The 22,382-nt window shown below is 40.0% G+C and overlaps 1 protein-coding gene across 3 annotated transcripts; it reads left to right on the plus strand.

The window, feature by feature from the left end:
- Positions 1-2,379: 2,379 nt before the first annotated feature.
- On the plus strand, positions 2,380-17,790 carry ANKRD66 (ankyrin repeat domain 66). 3 transcript variants are annotated; one of them, XM_036218523.1, is made up of 6 exons: positions 2,380-2,587; positions 6,126-6,217; positions 8,079-8,253; positions 9,976-10,204; positions 13,497-15,423; positions 17,028-17,790. In XM_036218523.1, exons 3-5 carry the CDS (start codon positions 8,091-8,093, stop codon positions 13,684-13,686), a joined length of 582 nt encoding a protein of 193 aa, XP_036074416.1. In that variant the 5' UTR covers positions 2,380-2,587; positions 6,126-6,217; positions 8,079-8,090; the 3' UTR covers positions 13,687-15,423; positions 17,028-17,790. The 3 variants fall into 3 exon arrangements, with proteins under 3 accessions (XP_036074416.1, XP_016014438.2, XP_036074411.1); XM_016158952.2 differs by lacking the exon at positions 6,126-6,217; XM_036218518.1 differs by lacking the exons at positions 2,380-2,587; positions 6,126-6,217 and adding an exon at positions 6,229-6,368.
- Positions 17,791-22,382: the final 4,592 nt, after the last annotated feature.

Here is a 22,382-nt window from a genome sequence, read left to right on the forward strand (position 1 = left end):
TCTAAAGTGGACAGAAGGTAATCATTCCAAAATTTATTATCCAATGCCAGACTTTAGCCTTCATTCCTTTTTGGCAGAGTCTTAATGCCTTTTGTAGACTTGATTCTTAGAGACGGGAATGATGGACATTACAATCGACTTGTTTGTATGCATTCAGTAACTGGGCTCCAAGATCTGGCCTGCAAAACTGGTCTCCAAGATGTTTTTCTTGTTCAAGTCTTTGGTAATACTTCTACTAACATCATCAAGATACAGGAATTTTATCTTGATACAAGACTTGACAGGTTTCTCTCAACAGCACTATGACTCACAGTCACCCACCTCCTTCACCTCCTCCCGGAGTTTTCGATTTTACACACACAATGTCATCAGTTCCCTCCTGCCTGTTCCTACTATTTATTGTCTTGCTAATCAAAGTCCCCCAAAGCTCTACTTTGACAAGTACAAAATATTTCTTTTATTACACAAGTTATACATGCTCATTATAGGAAAAATGCTGTTTAGCTAAGACAAATTCAGTGTATATCATTTTAAACTTTTCTTTACAAAAACAAGTACATGAATAAATACCGAATTTTTGGTCAGTTTTAGAAGATTATAATATTAACATTTTACCAAGCTAATCAATACACAACTGTAGTATCAGTTCAAAAGACTATAAAATATTTTCTCTTACTGGTGGAAATGTGAGTTATTTATTAGAAATTTGGGTGGTTTATAATTTTTAATTTTTAAATAGTACTTCAGTGAACATTTTTGCAGTTAAATATTTATGCATGTTTTAAATTATTTCTTTGTGATAAATCCCTAGAAGTGGGTTTCCTGTCGAAGTATATGCATTTTTATTGCCTTCTAACTCTTTCTCCCTCCTTCAGACTGCCCCTCACCCCAGAATACATTACACCTTCTTGTGGTAAAACTACTTCTCTAAAAATGATGGACTTGTAACCATTTTACTTCCCCTTTCACAAACTGTCAACATTTCTCATTGTACAAAGGGAGAAGTAGAGTCCAGATATCCTGACATGACATTTGTGGCCTTCCAGGAACTGAATTCAACCTCCTTTTCATATAGGTTTCCCACGTTCACCTTACTTTACACTCATCCATTCTGGATTCCACTTTGAGGTATTACTCACTTTGCTGGTAGAATTCCTACTTCATTGGTCCAGATCTCAGTAGGAAGCAAGTGGCATTCTCAATCTGGATTATTTGATGAGCATTTGATTATTTGATGACTGTTTACCAAGGTGAGAGTTGAATTTGGGGAATACCAAAAGGCATAGTACAGGGACTCTGAGCAAACAACAGCAGAGAGCCCTTAACACCCATGGACCTGAAAAAGCAAGAGGAGATAGCAATGACTGGGGCTCCGTGAGAATAATTCTACCTAACAGGAGCTGTGACTTCTGCAGCAAACCCCTGACAATCAGGCAGGAAGCCAACACTAAATATTCCAGCACCATTTTCCTTCCACCTTCCAACCTTGTGCTGGAAATTGGCCAGACCCAGCAAGAAGTCAGAGGGCACTGAAGCTCATGGATATGGTCGCTACAGGTAACCATCCTCTGAATAGTGGAGAGTGGATCTAATGGGACAAATGGAAGATTTCCAGCATGCTTTAAAGATTCTTACATGTTAAGTCTTCAAGCGTTTAGTGCTTCTCTTAGAGCATTTAATATATATGCATTTATTTCTTTTCTTTCTTACCATCTGTCTTTTTCTTTGGACTCTAAGCTCAAAGAAGAGAGAAATGGTGAGTGCCTTACTTTTCACAAGGCCCAGTACAGTATCTTGCAGGTAGAAGGCATTCAATAAATACATGTGGGAAAAGAAGTAGGAGAGAAATAGAGGGAGAAAAAAAAAGGGGGGGTAGAGAGAGAGAGAAGAAAAAGGAGGAAGAGGAAGAGGGGTGGGCAGTGGAGGGCGTGGGGGTGTGGGGGTGTGGGGGAGGAAGAAAGTCTTTTAAACCCACATCATCATAAAGATAAGAAATGCTTAGAGTAAGGGAACAAAAGAGGAGGCAAAGAGAACGCTTCCTCCCTTCTTCTCTCTCTCCCTTCCTCTACTCTGTGCCAGATGCGTTATAAATTATTTCAACTACTAATCTTTCACAGCCCTATCAAAAAGATGTTCAAATTTTATTTAATTGGTAAGAAGAAAAAAAAAAGAGGCTTGGCAATGTTAAGGGCCTTGCCCAAGATCTCACAGCTGGTTCTGAATGTGAGGGGCATACCCTGTCCCCACTGCTCCATGGTAGATACCAAACAACTTACCACCACAGTGTCATGGGGATTGGCAGTCAGTTTTTTCAATTTGCATGTTCTTTGATCAACATGTTATTTGGAAAAAAAGTCTGTTAGGGACCAACTTGAACTACAGAAGCAAACTGAAACTGCTGACCAGTTTCAGTGCAAAGCAGAAGGGCAGTCCCCAGGTCACCAGATGGTCACTGCCTAGTGCAGCTAATGTTGATTGATGGGCTTTAATGAGGAAGGAGGGGTCAGTTTCCATGGTGTGAACACAACAGAACTCTGGAGGCTAAGATGCCCTGCCAGCACTGAGCACCTCAATTTCAAACAAGACAGTAAGTATTTTATATTACTCCTGTCTTCAGATATTTATTGCAGTTTTTATGGATCATTCATATTTATTAGAGCTTATAATTACTGGCTAAATTTTTACATTGAGACACCTGTACCAGAAAGATAGAAATTCAAGTGCACTTAATCAAACATACAGGGATTCATGTGAAGGAAAATTTGCTAAATTTTAGTAGTCAGTGGTAAGCTAGTGAATTGCATATGTTGTCTACAAATAAATTTTTTATTTTTTACAGAAAGTATCTAATTAATAGTATCATTTATTTTTTAAACAGCTTTATTGAGATATAATTTACATACTATAAAATTCATCTGTACACAATTCAGTGGTTTTAATATACTCAAAATCGTGACAGCATCACCCTCCACTATCTAATTTTAGAACATTTCATCATCCCAAGAAGAAACACTATACTTCTTTGCAGTCACTTCCCAACCTGACCTCATTCCAGTCCTAGGCAACGAATAATCTACATTTTATCTCCATAGATTTGCCTGTTCTGTACATTTCACATAAATGGAATCACATAATATGTGGTCTTTTGTGATTGGCTTCTTCCACTTAGCATATTTGCAAGATTCATCCATGTTTTGTCATGTATGAATATCTTGTCTTTTACATATACGTTCATCCATTAATGGACATTTGAGTTGTTCCTACTTTGGGGCTATCATGAATAATGCCACAGAAACATTTATGTACAAGCTTTTGTGAAGACATATGTTTTCTTTTCTTTTAATTATATACCTAAGATTAGAGTTACTGGTTATGTAATAACTATATTTAACCTTTTGGAGAACTACCAAACTGCTTTCCAAAGTGGCTGCACCATTCTATACACTTACGACAGTGTATGAAGTTTCTAATGTCTCTACATCCTCACCAAGACTTGTTCTTGTTATGATTTGTCTTTTTGATGATAATTATCCTAGTGGGTGTGAAGTGATGTCTCTTTGTAGTTTTGGCTAGTATTTTCCTAATGACTAATGATGTTGAGCACATTTGCATGTGCTTATTTGCAATGTGCATATTTGTTTTGAAGAAACTTCTGTTTATTTTCTTTGATGATTTTTAATTGAGTTTTTTTTTTTTATCGTTAAGTTGTAAGAGTTCTAGATACAAATCTCTTATCATACATATGATTTGCAAATCTTTCTCGAAGGTATCATTTACAGAACAAAAGTTTTTATTTTTAGCAAAATTCAATTTATTTAATTTTTTTTTAATTTTGTTGCTTGTCCTTTTATTGTTCTATCTATGGACCTTTGCCTACCCCAAAGTAATGAAGATTTAGCTCCATGTTTTCATTTAACAGCTTTAGTTTTAAGACTTATATTTAGGTCTGTGATACATACATTTTAAGTTTTGTATGTGTCATGAGGTAGAGGACCAATTTCATTCTTTTGCATGTGGATCAGATTGTGTCAATATCATTTAAAGAGGCTATTTATTCCCCCATTGAATTTTCCTAGCACTTTTGTTAAAAATCGATTGGCCATAAATGTAAGGATTTATTTCAGGACTCAATTCTATTCCATTGCTCTTTATGTCTAGCCACACAGTGTACTTTGTACCACACTGTTTTGATTACTATAGCTTTGTAGTAAATTTAGATATCAGGAAGTTTGAGTCCTACGGTGTTCTTTTTCTCAAGATTGCGTTGGCTATTCTGAATCCCTTGCATTTCCACATGAATTTTGAAGATCAGTTCATCAATTTCTCTGTAAATAAATTTAACTGCCTATTGAAAAAATCTACTTAAATTACAATTTATTCATGAAAAGTCGTGGAATTTCCTTGGAATGAACTCAAATGTGGAACAAATGGAGTTGATTTAAGTGTAAACCTGATTAAAGTTTTGTGTGAATGGCAAATATAAAAAGGCTTCCAGAAAATGAGTCTAAATATGGTTTGGCTTTTCATGATACATGTAGATTAGAAACACTCTAGTACTTCTGTTTACCATTTTATTTTATCATTGAATGCTCCAGTGTAAGAGTTGCCTACAAAATAAATAAATAAATAAATAAATAAATAAATAAATAAAAATAAAAGCCAAGCCAAAAAGATAAAATGCGTCCTGTGCCATCTTCTGTTGTTACTTACTATATTGGTACTGAGCACCCCCCACTTCATGCAAAAGGGCATGTCCTTGTCTTACATACTCAGAGATGCCAAACCACTTTGGACTGAGGTTCAGGTTCCTATTTTTTAAAATTAATTTATTTATTTAAATTCATTTCAGGTATACAGTACATTGGTTAGACATCTATATAGTTCATAAAATGATCCCTCTAATGGCTCGCTCCCTCCTCTGGCCCTCCGCCTAGCCATCATATTAATGCTAACTGCATTCTCTCCAGGTACCTATTTTTTAAACCCATCAATAATTCCCATGGAGACCTTCAGTGAAGAACAGCTGTTACAGCCCAACTGCCTCTACCTTCAGGTCTCCAGTTCTCTTCTCTGCTGTCTTTTCCCTGTTGTGTTGCTTCTCAAAGTGTGGTTTATGAACTAGTAGTCTTTGTGGGGACTTATTACAAATGTGGCACCTTGGGCCCCATCCCGGTCCTACTGAGTCAGAATCTGCATTTGAACAAGATCCCAGATGTTGTATATACATTAAATGTTGCTAACTATTGTCTGTGGGGCCAAATATGGCTCCTGCCTGTTTTCATAGGCTTATGATCACCGCCTATGGTGGCGGGTTTCATTGGGCAGGCACTGTGAGCCTGGGAGAACCAGCTGCAGTGACTCTCTCTGCCTCCGTTCCCCTGTCTGCTCCCAGCACTTGCCTCCTGAGTCCACCGCTGTACCTAGCTGCTGCCAATGACCCTGCTGGTCACCACCTACACTTTGGGGACTTTACTGCTGGCAACTGCTGGGCACTGATCAGTGGAATTGCAGTCCCGTCAAGTCACCTTGCCTCATGGCAGCTGTCAACTTGTGATGGGCATGCTGAGATCTGGGTATTACTGGGGCAGAGCAAAAGTGACCATCCTATAGGCCAGGCCCCTCCCCATTGGGCCAGTTTCTCTTTGCCTTGAGAATGTCTTCAGCTGAATGTCTACTGAGTTTTCACCTACCACTGACAACCCTTCCTCTCCCAGGAAGGCCCACCCTTTGTAAATAGGGAAGGAGTTTTTCTTGTTACATAACAGCCTTGATTTTTGCCTCTAAGCCTACAAAGACTAAAAAATTTCCTATCTAGACTCTTATAAGAAAAGTCTGTGGACCCTTGGTCTACACATCAGAAGCAGGGCAACTTGTACTTGGCATAATGTACTTTTTTGCCAAAGATGTGCTGTGCCTCATGGATTCCTTCACCACTGTCAGTGCCCAAGATGTCTCTTATTCATCCTTTTGGGACCCTGCTTAGGTCATTTTCAAAGAAAAGTGCCTTTGCTTCCTAGTTTTGGTGAATAAGTCTTTCCTTCTGTCCTCAGAAAATCACCACCATCATAACACGCAGGGCATTGAATATTAATTATGTTATTTCCTCCTTGTCTTTCCCACTCTAGGACTGTCTTCATGGTTCCACGTACATCAGACTCACCTGGAGGATTTACTATAACACAGATTGTTTCTCCCACCCCAGTTTTTAACTCAGAAGGTCTGATTTGGGGCCCAATAATTTGCATTTCTAAAACTTCCTGGGTCGTGCTGCTGCTACTAGGTCACAATTTGTATGGTGGACTCCAACTTCTTGAGATTTCAAATTAAATGTTGAGACCAAAGAGAGAATTCCAATGACCCCTTCTCAAGTGACTCTCTCTTCATTTTTTTCCCCTCTATCTCAGTCCCTTATTTTTTATATCTGTAATTCTCAATCTCTTTGATCTCAGGACTCCTTTACATTCTTGAAAATCATTGAGAACCCCAGAGAGAGTTTTTGTTCATGTGGATTATAGCTGCCAATATTTACCCTATTAGAAGTTAAAACTGAGAAAACTTTAAAATGTGTATTAATTCATTTGCAAAAATCATAATAAGCCAACACACAATAAGATAAGTAACATTTTAATTTAAAAATAGCTATACTTTCTAGAACAAAAATGTGAGAAGAGTGGCTTTGTTTGACTTTTTTTTTGGTCAACTCCTTTAATACGCAGCTTAAAAAAAGACAGCTGGAATCTCATATCCGTTTCCACATTTAGTTTATTCTGGTCGAAGTGTTCAAAAAAAATCTGGTTTTACAAGTATACGAAATTGGAAAAGGGAGTATTTTATACCCTTTTCAAACAGTTGTGGATATTTTTCTTTGTTATTACACTAAAACTGGGCAAGGGGTAGTGCTTTAAATGTTAGCTGGAGTCAGAAATGATCTCAGTGTGCTCTTCATATTGTTTTGGTAAAAATCCATTGGCTTTTTCTGAATGGATCTCTTTATTCATGCATGATTTTGTAATAACATACAGTTGTCATACCAAAAATATTGGTTCACAGAGTTATGCAGATTTTCCAAATGTTGACACATTTTATTATGCAGTATTTTAAAATCACTTGTATCAAATCATGTAATCAAGGGCAAAATTTAACAAAAAATAATAATGCTTATTGCCTTAGTTTCTTTACTGAAACTAGCTTTTTTTTGTTTGTTCGTTCGTTCATTTGTTTTTTTAACTGTGTGTGTGTGATGGTGAAGAATACCACGACTGCTAGTCCAGTTCGATGTCACTGCCACTGCTGCCTTTCTTTATTTTGGGCACTAGAAATTTTTCTACACCATGTCTTTTGAATCATCAGGGCAATTGTTAGTACAGTGAACAAGGTCAATGACATTTTAATATTATGAGAGCAATTTTATGAAATTATTATGAAAATAATTTAATACTATGAAAATAATTGTAACTTTATGGGTCCCTAAAAGAGTCCCAGGGATTTCTAAGTTTCTATAGGCTACAATTTAAGAACAGTTGTTTTACTTCTTAATGTGTAAATAATTTTTGCCATTTAATTTATATGTTTATATTTTGTCTATCTTCTGAATTGGTGTGACAATAGTATTTAATTTTCATGGAGGATATGTTCTGTATCCAGTATAGACTTTTCACATTGATCATCACCATATCCTCACAACAACACTGACAAATTATATCTATTTTACAGATGTGAAAGGTAAGGCACAGAATTAAACAATTAGCTTAGAGTAACACTACTAGCACTTCAGAGTTGGAGTAGGAAATAGCACTGGAAAGTGTTTTGAGGCCAAATAGCAAATGCCAGCTCATGAATTTTGCATATAATCCTGTAGACAGAAGAGAGCCATTGATAGTTTTTGAGTGGGAGACAGGCGTGCACTAACTGTAGTAGCTAAGATCCAAATATACACTCAGCAGAACACACAAATGAAGCAACCCTGATTGAAAATTTTTGAAGTAAGAAAGAAAGCACATGGCAAAGAATCTTATGGAATCACTCACTAGGAAGAAAAAGTTGTAGACAATTTCCTAAGTGGCATATTTTTCCCATAGTTGTTTTTCATCATGGAATTGACCAAAATGGCAGACATGACAAAGCTCCATCAAGCTGTGGCTGCAGGGGACTACAAGTTAGTGAAAAAGATTTTGAAGAAAGGTCTCTGTGACCCAAACTACAAGGATGTGGACTGGAATGACCGAACCCCACTTCACTGGGCTGCAATCAAAGGTGAGTGGGCAATGCCTAGGTAGAATCTATCCCCTCGAGGCCACCATTCATGACAGCAGCCTGTATGTAGCAGAAAAAAACATTTCTTGGGAGCCAGATGGAACATTTCAATCATGCAACCACTACTGACTAGTCGTAGCACTTTAAGCAAGCTATTTAATGCCTCTAGGCCTTAGTTTATTCATCTAAATAATGGGAGTGATAATGCTTCCTTGGAGTGTTAATGTGAGGATTCAGTAAGATAATGGATGTACGGTTCCTAGTACATAGACTGCTCTCAATTAATATTAGTCTCTGCTCTCTTGACTTCTAACAGGAATGGAGTATCATTCCTGTAGTAGGACAGAGACTTTGTCTATTTCTTTGTTGTGTCTGCATGCCTAACATTGCTCAGTTATAGACTTGGAGAAGGATAGTGGCAATCACTCAGCCAATGGTCTTGTGAAGGCCTTTACCAATAGAACACCAATGAAGAACGTTAAGTAAGAAAGTGCTATAGCCAACTTTGCTTTTTAAAAATTTGTTTTGGCTTTTATATGGAGAATTGGATTGGCAGGAAGCAAGACTGGCTTCAGAACAATCAGTTGGGAGCATTTTGTAGAAATTTAGGTACAGTGTCACAGTAGCTACACTGGAGAATCTTTTAACGAGCATTTGCTATATGCTAGGCACTATACTATGTTATATCATTTGTATTTCACAAGAACTCATTGAGATAAGTGGTGATATCTTTAATTTACAAACAAAGAAACTGAGCCTCAGACATCTGTTTCTTATCTGAGGTGTATAGTTAGCAAGTGATATTTATTGTCAGGTATGAACTTCCATCTATCTGGCTAGAAAGCCTGTGCTATTATCTGTGCTAGCTATAATGTAAGTGGGACTTAAATTATTTTTATTGAGGTATAATTGAAATTTAACATTATATCAGTATCAGGCACAACATAATGATTCGATTTTTGTATATATTGTGAAATTATCACAATAAGTCTAGTAACATCCGTCACCATCCATAGTTACAAAATCTTTTTCTTGTGATAAAATCTATTATCTTAACAACTTTCAAATATACAATACAATATTATTAATTACAGTTGTCATGCTATACATTATACCCCCATGGCTTCTTATTTTATACCTGAAAGTTTGTACGTTTTGACCACTTTCACCCATTTTGCCACTTCCCCCAGCCCAAAACTATCAATCTAATCTGTTCTCTGTATCTATGAGCTTTATTTTTGTTTTCTGTATTTTTGGTTCCACATATAAGTTAGCTCATACAGTATCTATCTTTGTCTGATATAGCATAATGCCCTAGAGATTCATTCATATTGTGACAAAATATAAATTTTGTTAAATCAACATTGAGAATGCCAAAATCAGAATGCCTTATCAGTGCTAGCACAGGTAGGTGTAAGAGAAAACAAGATTTCCAGGGGTGGCCTGCAGGAATGGGCAAGCAAAGGGTGTGTCCTGGAAGGAGTATTGGGAATAGAAGGTCCCAGGCCCTGGGTTGAGAACAGGGTTCATAAGAGTGAAGGTGGAGCACTGAGTCCCTCATTAAGGAAAGGGAAAAGGGGAGGGGATGATGCTAGGAAACCGGAGGGGACTCAAAGGCAAATGTCTTCCCCTCTTGTGTGCTCCCTAGACGAGCGCTGGCCTTTGGCCAGCGGAGACATTTTAAACTCAATTAACCTCCTGTTTCTTCTTGGTATCTCTAAGGTCATATGGAGGGGATGCAACTCCTCATAGAATATGGAGCCAGGCCCTGCTTGGTAACTGATGTGGGCTGGACCCCAGCTCATTTTGCAGCTGAGTCAGGCCATCTGAATGTGCTCAAAACTCTCCATGCTTTGCACGCCGCCATTGACGCCCCTGACTTCTTTGGAGACACACCAAAGAGAATTGCACAGATCTATGGGCAGAAAGGTTGTGTGGCTTTCCTGGAGAAGTAAGTTCCTTTCATTTCCAGCTATAGAAAAGGTAGAGAAAAGGTTGTAGAATCACTTCCCAAAATTCAGGTTCATGTGCCCTATGAGCTAGTAAGCCAAAACATTGAGACACTGGTGCTTGGAGATAGAGAAAGGTTTATTCAGTTTGTCCAAAGTGAGAGGATGGGAGAGCAAGATCTCTCAAATTCATCTCTCCCAAAAAGCAAAAGTAGAGAGTTTTTATGGAATGGGGGTTGGGGGGCGGGGGTAGGAGGAGTTCCAGGAAACTGAGCGAGAAGTCTGTGTTTCTTTAGTCACAGGTGACACTTTTTCATATAAGACTCCCGGGCGTCAGCGGCTGGTCACAGCTACCTTGAAGACATTCTTTCCTTCTTCAAAACAAAAATTCTCCTCGAGATCATGAAGTTATCTCTCCAAACTGCTTGGCAAAGAAACAGTGCATCTGCAACACAAAATTATACTATGAGGACAAAGGGTACTGGGTTGAAAAACCAAGATTCTGCAAAATATCTCATAAATGTGTATCTGTTACCATTAAGGCAAAAAGCAGAAACTAGATGTCTTGTGACCATCGTCATGATTTAAGCTATCATTGTTCTGTGCTTAACTAGCTATACTTTTTTGTTATCTCAATCAAAGTGTACTTTTACACATTTCTCCTGAAACTTGCTTCAAAGGCAATCCTTTAGAACATGACTAATTAACACACTTTCTTAATCTTTGACCATAAACTACTGAACAACCAAGGCAACTGAAACATTTAGTTAAAGCCTATACCTACATCCTAATTAAGAATTAAATTATTTAATTCTAGTGGCCAAAAATCCTAGGGGGCATTAAAATCACAAGGGGCTTGACTACAAAATAAAAGCCTATGATCAAGGTCTTTGCCAACCAAGTGATCTCAGGTCAATGAAAATGAAACGAGGAAGTCCAGCCAACTATTGTTTGAGTTTTTTTAAATTAATTTTTCATTGAATCGACTAGTGTAGGGTGGAAACTATAGTGTTTTAGTTATGTAAAATGTATTGTTTTTAAATCATACAGAAATTATAATTTTATAATTATGCATTATTATAATTTTAAAAACATGGCATATAATTATTAGAATTATTATTTTAGGTTATATGAAAATTATGTCAGATAAGAGAGATGGGGCACCAAGTTCCAAAATGGGACATGGTTCAAGATTTATCATTGTACAGTGTCACCTCTCATCCAAATTACCAGGGAGAGTCTTGCTAAATCAATGGCCTTATCTCAATTCACATCTTTCCTCTACCTAATTTGGTATTTGATAATCTTGAAACTCTTCTCTCTTGCTTTACCTGATGTTATTCTCTTTTAGTTCTCCTTCTACCTACATGACTATTTCTTATGATTTTGTCCAAGCTCCTATTTTTATATGCTTTTTAGGTGCCGAAATTCCTCCAGGTCCTGTCCTTGATTCTCCTCCGCTGACTTTCTCTGAGTAATCTCAGCCCCTCCCTAGTGACCAGTAGATGGATGTGCATGATTCACACCCTGGCATAGCTGAAGTGGGAGAGGAGTGCTTCCTCAAAATAGTCTGGATCGCTACACTGCTGGGGAAAGTGGGCAGATCATGCTGAGCAGACAAAAAAAATGCATCACATGTAAGTCATTTCTACTCAGCATCATCCCCCACAAGGAACTTCTCTTCTGAGAGTAACCGGGATTAGAGGGGAGAAATTCTGGTTGAGGGAAAATTAATTTGGACCTTGAAAAATAGTTAAGACCTGGCTAATGGAGGAGGGAGAAAGATGCTGATTGTAAGGGAAGGCACCAATTTGGAAACTATATATGTGAGGAGGTGGAAGGATAGTGGAGGAAGGAGCGGCCTGACTAAGCAGAGCATTCACACTGAGAGAGGTGGAGAAGGTCAGGGTGGGCGGGTGACCACAGTGAGCTAGGCGAGCATATGAATGTGAACTCATCAGGAGCCTGACAAGCTGAAATGGCTATTTCAGCAAAGTTACTTCTGCAGGGTCTGAGGCAACAGTGGTGCTGTGCAGGTAGGATTGGAGGCACTTAAAGACTGTAGGCGAGGAAACCACGTAAGGAATTTCTTAACACTTCATGTTGCAAGTAGATGAGCTCCCAGGCCAGGATGATGAAGGGGAAGGAAGTAAGAGAGCTTCAAAAGAAGCCTAGACAGTATTTGACAATTTTTTGAGTATCCTAGGGATCCTGTCAGAACAAATCAACTTTTGGTTCAGCCTCTCTAAGTCATATATCTCTAGTTTAACAAATACTTTGGAAATCTACTATGTGCATGGCACTGAACTAAATGCTAGAAAGGATTTAAAGATAAATCAAACACAGTGCTGGGACATCAAGAAGTTCTCTGTCTGGGAGACAACTTCTTTACACAAATAACTATTACGAGACAGAAAGTGCCAAGGGGCATAATAGCAGGGCAGAGGAGGGACACTGAGTGTTGAGAGGTACACTGAATGATTGTGGTTTGATTATTGAGAGGTCACTTCCAGCTTGTTGGGAGCATAGGGGCTGAGGAACCAGCAGGTTTGCTATCCGCTCAACAAAGCGTGCTTTTTATAATGCTTTACACTTAAGATACTGTTTGCCCTACCTGTACCATCATCTATCCTCTAAAATTCCATTTGTCATCATGTTGGCTAAAGTTTTATTTCTGTGAAGTGGCTTTCACTGATGTCTTTCAGCAAGTCACACATTCACCTTTGGCCTCTTATACAAAAGGCACATATGTACATCTCCCATTGTCCGTGTGTGTACAATAATCTGTCTATCTGTCTGTCTGTCTATCTCATCTGTAATTATTCTTTACACAAATCATCAATACATACAATACATATATGATTATAAGTAATTTCTATTTTCTCTCTTATATGTTTCTGTACTTTTAAATATTTTTACAGTGAACAGACATGGCTTTTATAATTAAGAAAAAATACAATTAAAAAATAAATGAAGGAAAACAGCCTCCTGATAATATGCTGTTCACTCTACTAATGTGAGCACTTGAAGAATTAGCAGTGCCTTCTTCAAGCTAAGTGCCTAACTGCCTTTGATTCTGTCAACATCTCACTCTGAGCACATCATTTTTCTCTACCTCCAAGCAGTTTCTTCACTGTCTGAGACCTCCCCATGCATAGCTTGGAAAGGCTTGATCGAACCTGGCCCTCTGAGGTGCCCAGACTGTATGCAGAAGGCAGGAAGAGAGGCCTATTCCAAAGCCAGGACAGGCCCTCCTTCCTGCTCTTCAAGGGCTGTTCTCTTCCTCTTTCCTAGGGCCGAGCCTGAGTGCCGGGACCACCGCCGCAGGGCCAGACAGAAGGGGCTGCTGCTGGATCAGTGGGATGAAGACTGGCACGCCAAGAAAAGGGAGATGGAGCTGTCTCTTCCTTCCTTGAATCAAAACAGTACTAAGACAAAGAATAAAAAAAGCCATAGTACAAAAACATGTAAAATAGTTCATTAATAATATTTAATATTGATTACATGTTGAAACCATAATGCGATGTTAATGGTAATGAGATGTTAACAATCAAAGGCAGTTAGGCACTTAGCTTGAAGAGGGCACTGCTAATTCTTCAAGTGCTCGCATTTGTAGAGCGTTCCGCATATTATTAGAAGGCTGTTTTCCTCCGTTTATTTTTTTAATTGTATTTTTCCTAATTATAATGCTTTGGATGTTGGGTTAAATAAAAAACATTATTAACATATATTTTACCTCTTTCTTTTAACTTTTAAAAAAATTGTGGCTGCTAAAATGTCCTTATTGAGTTCTCCTTTCATCCTTATTCTCATCAAGACATTAAAAGGAATACACTTCTTCTCCTATGAATTTTTGTATAGTATTCGAGAACAGGAAGAGGGTATAAAAATCACTTCTCGGTATAAAGAATTCTTTGCCAGGTAGAATGTGTACTAAGCGCTCTATGTATTTATGTCTAATCTGCATGACACAGCTCCAAGGTAAGTATCATCCCTGGTTGAAATCACTAACTAAAGTTCTGAGAGGTTGAGTGACTTGCCCGAGGCCACCTGGCTGATCTTGTATAGCCTTTAAAGCCTGCCTGGATTGGACGGAGCTCTACCTCTTGCAGCTTCAGGAACTCTGATGGGGTGCTTAACTGCTCTAATTTTCCTGTCTGTAAATTGGGGAGAATACCAGTGCCTATTCCACACACAGTATTGTGTGGACTAAATGAGCTAGTGTATGTTAAGCATTCAGTACAATGCCCTCCACATGTTATCGAATGTCAGTTGTGGTGGTGGTGATTATTTTCACAGCCTTCATTGTCCCAGATGAGTAACAATGAAGAATGGCTTGCCAGCAAGCATTAGCATCAGTTCAGAATGAGAATTTGGGAACAGTGTTCTCTCTAAGTCCATTAAAGCCATGAATGAGTGCGCTCACCCATTTTCTGGCCCCTGAGATTAAGCTCTCAACCAAATAGCCTCATGGCTCAGGTTACTTCATGTTGACACCCCAGGCTTATCCCTCAAAGAGTGCATACATAATAATAGATGACCTTCATTTGTCCTGCTCACTCTGAGGTAATACTCAGTTCATTTCAGTACGGCCTGTGTAATGATTTGCAGCATTTGAAGGGTCTGGTATTTGGGGTATTCATCTGCTCTCTCCCACCCTCATAGTGTGCTGGCTGGAAAATTACTGTTTGGCTATCACCATAACGCTCTAACACTAAGCTTTCTGCTTCTGTACCCTCTGCTTGCACAACCAACCTGTGGCTTGACAGTTAGTAAAAAGAAGAAAAATAGACTGTGTGTTCAAACAGGATGAAGAATAAGGGGTTAGGGCTTAAAAACCCTCTACCTCTACATTACGGGGTGCTTAATTTGGGGTCTGAGTACCCCTGGCAGACCCAGCTGGCTGAATAAAGAGTGTGTTTCCTATAATTCACTTATTTCTGGTGGTCCATGTGTCTATCAGGGACTTGTGGCTACAACATTTCGAGGCTTCAGCGAGATCTCAGGGAATGGCCCTGAGATCTAAGAATGGACCGGCCTAGCCTCTGAAGCGGTTTCTGTCTCTGTTATGGACTCAAAGGGGTGGCCACCCTGAGACATTCCAGGGCCCTTGAATGATGTGATGGGGTCAATGCAATCGTCAAAGACGCAAACTTTAGGATGCACTCTTCGTTCCTGATTCCGCTGGGAATTTCCGAGGCCTCAACTTCTGGATAAAAAGGTACCTTTCTGTTTCTGTTGACTGGTTATTGGGGGTCCGTGGAGAGACTGGACACAGTCATATCTCCTGGACCATGGCCGAGCCACGGGACACTGCCTCCTGTGCTCTGTTATCGAGTTCTGTCTGTTGTCTTTTGGTCTTGTCTAGGTTGTAGGTGGCAGACCTCTCAGGGTCCACCTACACCCAGTAATTGTTCTCGTTGTTCTCGTCTGAGTGTCTGTCTTGTGTCTTCTGTGCAAGCGATGAGGGGAGGCCCAAGTTCACAGAAGACACCCTTGGGGTGTTTCCTGCAACATTTCAAAGAAGGGTTTGTAGAGGGAGCTGACTATGGCATAAAGTTTTCTGCAGGCAGACTAAGAACATTGTGTGAAGTTGAGTGGCCGTCTTTTGGTGTAAACTGGCCTCCAGAAGGTTCTTTTGACAGGGGTTTAGTGAGGAATGTTTGGAAGATTGTCATGGGAGACCTGGGACATCCTGATCAGTTTCCCTGCATTAATCAATGGTTAAACCTTGTTCAGAAACCCCCTCTTTGGCTCCGCCAGTGTGCCCTTTCTCTAGGGGCACAAGTCTTAGTTGTGGCCACCCTGAAACATACGGCAACCGAATCTCTAAGACAGCCCAGTCCCTCAGTCCTCCAATCTCTACCAGAGGACAGTGATCTTCCCCCACCCTATAATCCAGGACAACAGAGGCCCAATAGCACCGTCTCACCTCCTTGGACATGAGCAAGTAACCCCTATGGGCCTCCTGCTCCTTCTCTGGGAGGGGCATCAGCTGATACCACCACCCCAGCCATCCTCCCCTTGTGAGAAACACCACCCCAGGGACATCACACAGACAGGACCTTTATGGTTTACGTGCCTTTCTCAACTAGTGACCTATATAACTGGAAGGCACAGAATCTGCCTTTCTCTGAAAAACCCCAGGCATTCATGGGGCTCTTAGAGAGTGTCTTTCAGACTCACCACCCCACCTGGAACAATTGCCAACAGCTTCTAATTACCCTCTTCACCACGCAAGAACGCGGACACATTCAGGCCAGAGCACAAAAGATAGCTGCGGGAGGGAGGAGAGTTGAGGAAGCATGGGAACAGATTGAGGAAGAATTTCTCTCCACCCACCCAGACTAGGGACACAATTCTCAGGCAGGGAGAATGGCATTAGATCGGTACCACCAGATTCTAATTGGAGGAATTAGGATGGCTGCTCGTCAGCCAACTAACCTTTCTAAGGTAACTGAAGTTATACAGGGACCTCAGGAATCCCCCTGAGCATTTCTTGAATGACTACAGGAGGCATACCGGGTATACACCCCCATTGATCCTGAGGTCCCTGAGAACCAGTAGGCAATTAATGTAGCCTTTGCTACTCAGGCAGCCCCTGATATCTGGTATAAATTACAAAAATTAGAAGGTTTTGCAGAGATGAACCTGTTGAGATAGCCCAGAAGGTATTCAACAACAGGGAGGCACTGGATGACCCCAAACGTATGGCTAAAATCCAAAGCTACTGTCATAAACCCAGCCAATTTGTTGCCAGACCCAGACCCCGAGACTCCTGTTCAGGACTGCATAGATTTTATTGACACTCTGTGTTCCTTGCAGCCAGACCTCAAAGACTTCCCTCTGCCTAAGGCTGATGAAGTTCTGTTCACGGATGGGAGAAGCTTCATGCAAGAAGGAAGAAGGCACGCTGGGCCAGCAGTTGTAACTCTAACTAGCACCATCTGGTCATGAGCTCTTCCCCATGGACTTCTGCTTAAAAGGCCAAAGTAATTGTCCTCACTGATGCACTAAGATGGGGAAAGGATAAGGCAGTCACACTATACCTTGACAGTCGATACTCCTTTGCCACTGCACAGGTATGTGGACCCATCTACAAGGAAAAAGGGCTTCTGACTTCAACTGAGAAGAACATCAAAAACAAGGGAGAGATCTTAGCCTTACTCGAAGCCATATAGATGCTTAAGGCTCTTGTTCATTGTAAAGGGCATCAAAAAGGGAATAGTCTCGAGGCTGAGGGAAACTGATGAGCCGATGCAAAGGCAAGAACAGCGGCCACAAGGCCAATGGGTTCCTCACCACATCTACTGTTGTCCCTTACCCAGAACTGTCTCTGTCTCCAATCTATACAACAGAAGAAAACATATATTTTCAAGATAAGGGAACCACTAGGAACCAACAGGGGTGGTGGATGACCCCGGATGGAAAAATCAAGCTCTCACAGGCCCTTGGAAGGACTCTCCTCCACCAACTACACCAGATGACACACCAATGGCGAAGTAAGATGCTCCAAGCTTTAGACTCCTACTTTGGCTTGTTAGAAGGGAGAAGAACTGCAGAGGAGATTGCCTCACGATGCCCGGCTTGTGCCCAAGTTAATCCAAAGAAGGAGAAGATAGAAGAACCTAGGCATAGGGAAAGAAGAACTTATCCAGGGGACCACTGGGGAATAGATTTCACTGAGGTAACCCCGACTGTGGGGGGCTACAAATATTTACTTGATTTTATAGACACCTTTTCAGGATAGGTAGAGGCCTTCCCCACCAGGAAAGAGACTGCCTTAGTAGTTACTAAGAAACTACTACAAGAAATCCTCCCTTGATTTGGTCTCCCCGGAACTTTAGAGTCGGATAACGGGCCAGCCTTCGTAGCAAAGGTATCATAACAGTTGGCTAGCTACCTAAATTTGCAATGGAAACTCTACTGCACCTACCAGCCCCAAAGTTTGGGCCAAGTAGAGAGAATGAATTGGACCCTAAAAGAAACATTAGTCAAGTTAGGATTAGAAACTGGTGGGACCTGGGTAGAATTTCTCCCCTTCGCTCTTCTCCAAGCCAGGTGTACTCCATGTATAATCGGATTCACCCCATTTGAAATTTTCTTTGGGAAACCCTCACCTTTAGTACCTAGAATAGAAGATGAGAAAAAGGCAGAACTATGTAACCTTGTCTTACTTAAGTCTTTACAGGCCCTTCCAAGTGTACAGGAGATTTGGTCCCGGGTTTGTGCTGCCCACTCAGCCCTGGGGGACAGACTTCCCCATCAGTTTCAGCCTGGGGACTCTATGTGGATCCAGAAGTTCCCTGCCAAGGGACTAGAACCCAAATAGAAAGGACTCTACACTGTCCACCTGACGACGCCCACTGCAGTTAAAGTAGACGGCATCCCATCATGGATTCATCACTCCCACGTGAAGGCAGTGTGAGAGTGGACAGCTCAGGAAGATAGGCCTTTAAGACTAAGACTCAAGCATACATAAGTCTAACTCTCTGTTTCTTCCTTTTTCCCTCTTCAGCCCAGGCATTTGACCACCCACAACCAGAACCAGAAGGAGCATTAATAACTATGCTAATGACAATACACAAGGTCTTAAATAAGACCACCCCAGACATAGGACAGGATTGCTGGTTGTGCCTAAACCCCAAACCCTCTTACTATGTCAGGGTAGGAACTCCCCTAAAGTTAACTGAGCTCAGCAGGCTAGAACTTCAAGTCTATTCACTAGCAAAAGTAATCCTTTAAAATAGAAGAGGTTTAAATTTATTATTCTTAGAACAAGACAGATTATGTATGGCTGTAGGTGAAACCTGTTGCTTCTATGCCAATAACTCTGGAATAATCAGAGAAAGTTTACTACTAGTACAGAGAAATTTAGATGCCAGGGAAAAGCAAAGACTAGAATCAGATAACTGGTTTCGTAGGATGTTCAATTGGTTGCCATGGCTAACAACCCTCCTATCTGCTGTAGTTGGACTTATAATCCTCCTCCTCCTCTTGTTAACTTTTGGGCCATGTTTCCTCAATTTCTTGTTTACATATATAAGGAAGAGAATAAATTCTATTAAACTTTTAGTAATAAAAAATAGAGGCTATGAGCAAATTCTGCATGAAGAATCTTGGATTTGATTTTCTGCTAAGGCCGGTGGGGAATGTGGTGGCTGGAAAATTACTGTTTGGCTATCACCCATGGGAACATAATGCTCTAACAATAAGCTTTCTGCTGCTGTATCCCCCTCTTGCACAACCAACCTGTGGGTTGACAATAAAAAGAAGAAAAATAGACTTGTGTGTTCAAATAGGATGAAGAATGGGGTTTAGGGCTTAAAAATCCTGTACCTCTACATTTTGGGGCTGCTTAATTTGGGGTCTGAGTATCCCTGGCAGACCCAGCTGGCTGAATAAAGAGTGTATTTCCTATAACTCATTGATTTCTGGTTGTCCATGTGTCTATTGAGGGATGGTGGCTACAACATTAGGTAGGGAGGGATTAGCTATTTATGTTACTGTGTAAGAGGCAAGGGCAGCATTATAGTATAGAAAAGACAGTGGAAGAAGAGAGAAGCCATTCTAGGTTTGACTTATCAGGGAAACTGACTCTGTGACTGTGGGCAGTACTTCTGGGACAGGATCCCTTACCCGTAAAACAAGATAGAACCAGATCTCCAAGATCACATCTAATGCCTGTAAACAAAACTTCCACTGGACTCTTCTCAGGAATTAAACAAGTTTTATTCTAATATGATTTGCAAATCAGAGAACATAGCCTTCAGGATAAAGTGAAGCTGTGTGCTCTGAGGTAGGAAAAATAAGGCAAGGATTTTTAAAGTATGAGTCAAGGGATGGATTTCTAGGAAAACAAGACCATGATCTATGTCATTCATTTTCTGATTGATAGGGGCAACTGGACATTCAAGAGTAAATGGACTCAATGGTCAGCAAATGGGGTTATGAGATAAGAACAATGGGTCGTTTCAGTTGACTCATGTCAGCAGATAGAGTCATGGGATATGGTCGACATTCCAAGTAATAAGTTATGGTCAGCAGAAGTGGGGAGAGGTCACAAGGCCTGGGCAAACACCTCAGTTTCCCTTGTGGTCTGCAAAATAAACTAGTAAAACAAGTTTTATGGTGAAAGCAACAATGCAGCAAATGCAGTTCGTCAGGCAGACAGCATTTAAGACTGCAAAATGACCTAGTCACTTGTCCAGAGTCAGAGACCAAACTGCAGAAGAGTCTGGAGATTTGGTCACAAAATTATGATATTAGAAGCCTCAGGCAGAGTCTGAGATCTTTAGCCCTGGGCTGACTAACAAGTCAAGATAAAGCAAGATGTTGTCCTTTATTGATGTAAGAAACATCCAAACATAGAGAGCATTTTTACAAGTTTATTTGAGCCAAATTGATGACAATTTCCAGGAAGCAAAATCTCAATGGATTGAGAAAATGCTCCAGAGAATGGCAATTTTACAGCTTATTTTATACAGCAGACTAAAAGGATGAGAAATAAGAAGGTTTATTTTGAAATCCATTAGTGGTAGATCAAGGGGGACAGGAGAAAGCAAAGCAGGGAAACTCCAGGATTGGGTAAGAAGGAAAATCGATTAACACACACTTCTTTTTCATTGGTGGGTACAGCACATAGAGATAGTATTCTGGCAATGAGATAGCAATGAGAGTTTTTGTGGTCTCTGCTCTGGTGCTGGCAGTTGTGCCTTGAGGAGTCTGGAATAGATTACTCTGACATTTCAAAGGTATGTTATCTTAGATATAAAAAGATAATAGAGAGGTTTGCTTAAAATAAAGATCGACCTTTGTCAAGGAAACCTAAGGCCTAGGACATGACTAGGCCTTGACTTTTTTGTAGTTAAGAATTTTTATGTTCAGACCATCCTATGTGGTTACTTTCGGTCTCTGAGTTTGTAAGGCCCATGATGCAGGCCTTCCCTGAACTTGTCAGGTTTATTATGTGGCAGACCAGCTGGCTAAATAAAGAATGTGTTTCACTGATTTCTGGTGGTCCGTGTGTCTATCGGGGGCTGGAGGCTACAACAGAACTTGGATTAGAATCACACCGCCAGCTTCCTGGGTTTCCAGTCTGCATATGGCAGATCGTGGCCTCTGTAATTGCATGAGTTGATTCTTCAAATCTCATAAATCTCCATATCCTACTGGTTCTGTTTCTCTGGAGAACTCTAATACAGTACTGATCACATTCTCTGATTACTTATTCATGTCTCTGGGCATATTTACCTAGCATATCAGAAGGGCTTTAATGAATGTTCTTTTAATGGCATTATTGAACACCATGCATTTTGAAGGGCAGAATCAGAATTATAACTCAAAGTCATACTTCCAATAGATCAAAAGGATAAATAACATTGTATATTTCGGTGCCTGTCAGCATAGCATTAGGTTTTTATTTTGGCCAATGACTCTTTGAATTACATGGAAATCTTTTCTTGGCATGGAAAATTTTTATACCTTATTTTTAAAAATTAATATTTACTGAACAGATTCTAAAAACTGTACCACGGAACAAAGTATTCAGTGTCTATCTCCATGGAATTAAAGCAACTAGATAGAAACATGTAAAAGGCAATCAATAATCTTATTTTTTGGTATGTATATTATCAAATAAGGTGGTGGAATTTATTTTTTCACAGCATGAATTATTTGGCGTTATTGAGAGAGAGTCACAAATAGCTTCATTCTGACCAAAAACATTGTTAAAGTTTTTTTTTATTGGTGTTTGGACTTCCATCCTTGGTTTTATAAGTAAGGCCAACACTTTGCTTTCTGTTTCCATCCATTGGCAGGCAGTGTGCCCTTAAAAGCCCTGGGATGAGAAACTTCATGGGTGAAGATAAATAAAAACACCAAATAGCAACAACAAAAAAAGAATCAACTAAATCCCATATTTCATGCTGAACTATTATGTAATATTTAAAATGATCATTCAGTTCATCTTCTTTTATTATGGCTTGGGAGATAATACTATCTCCACTCCCGAGTTTCTCCCCAGCATTTTTGTAGTTAAGTGAAAAGATGGCAAATCCGGAAGGTAAAGCGATTAAACTGTGAATTAGAAGTCTCTCACGAAGGAGACTCTTAAAGTCACTTTGGTCAAGAATAACATTTACATAGGGTTGCAATTTTCAGAAAGTATTTTTGAAAATC

This window comes from Rousettus aegyptiacus, unplaced genomic scaffold, assembly GCF_014176215.1.
Source record: "Rousettus aegyptiacus isolate mRouAeg1 unplaced genomic scaffold, mRouAeg1.p scaffold_m13_p_1, whole genome shotgun sequence".
Taxonomy (NCBI): domain Eukaryota; kingdom Metazoa; phylum Chordata; class Mammalia; order Chiroptera; family Pteropodidae; genus Rousettus; species Rousettus aegyptiacus.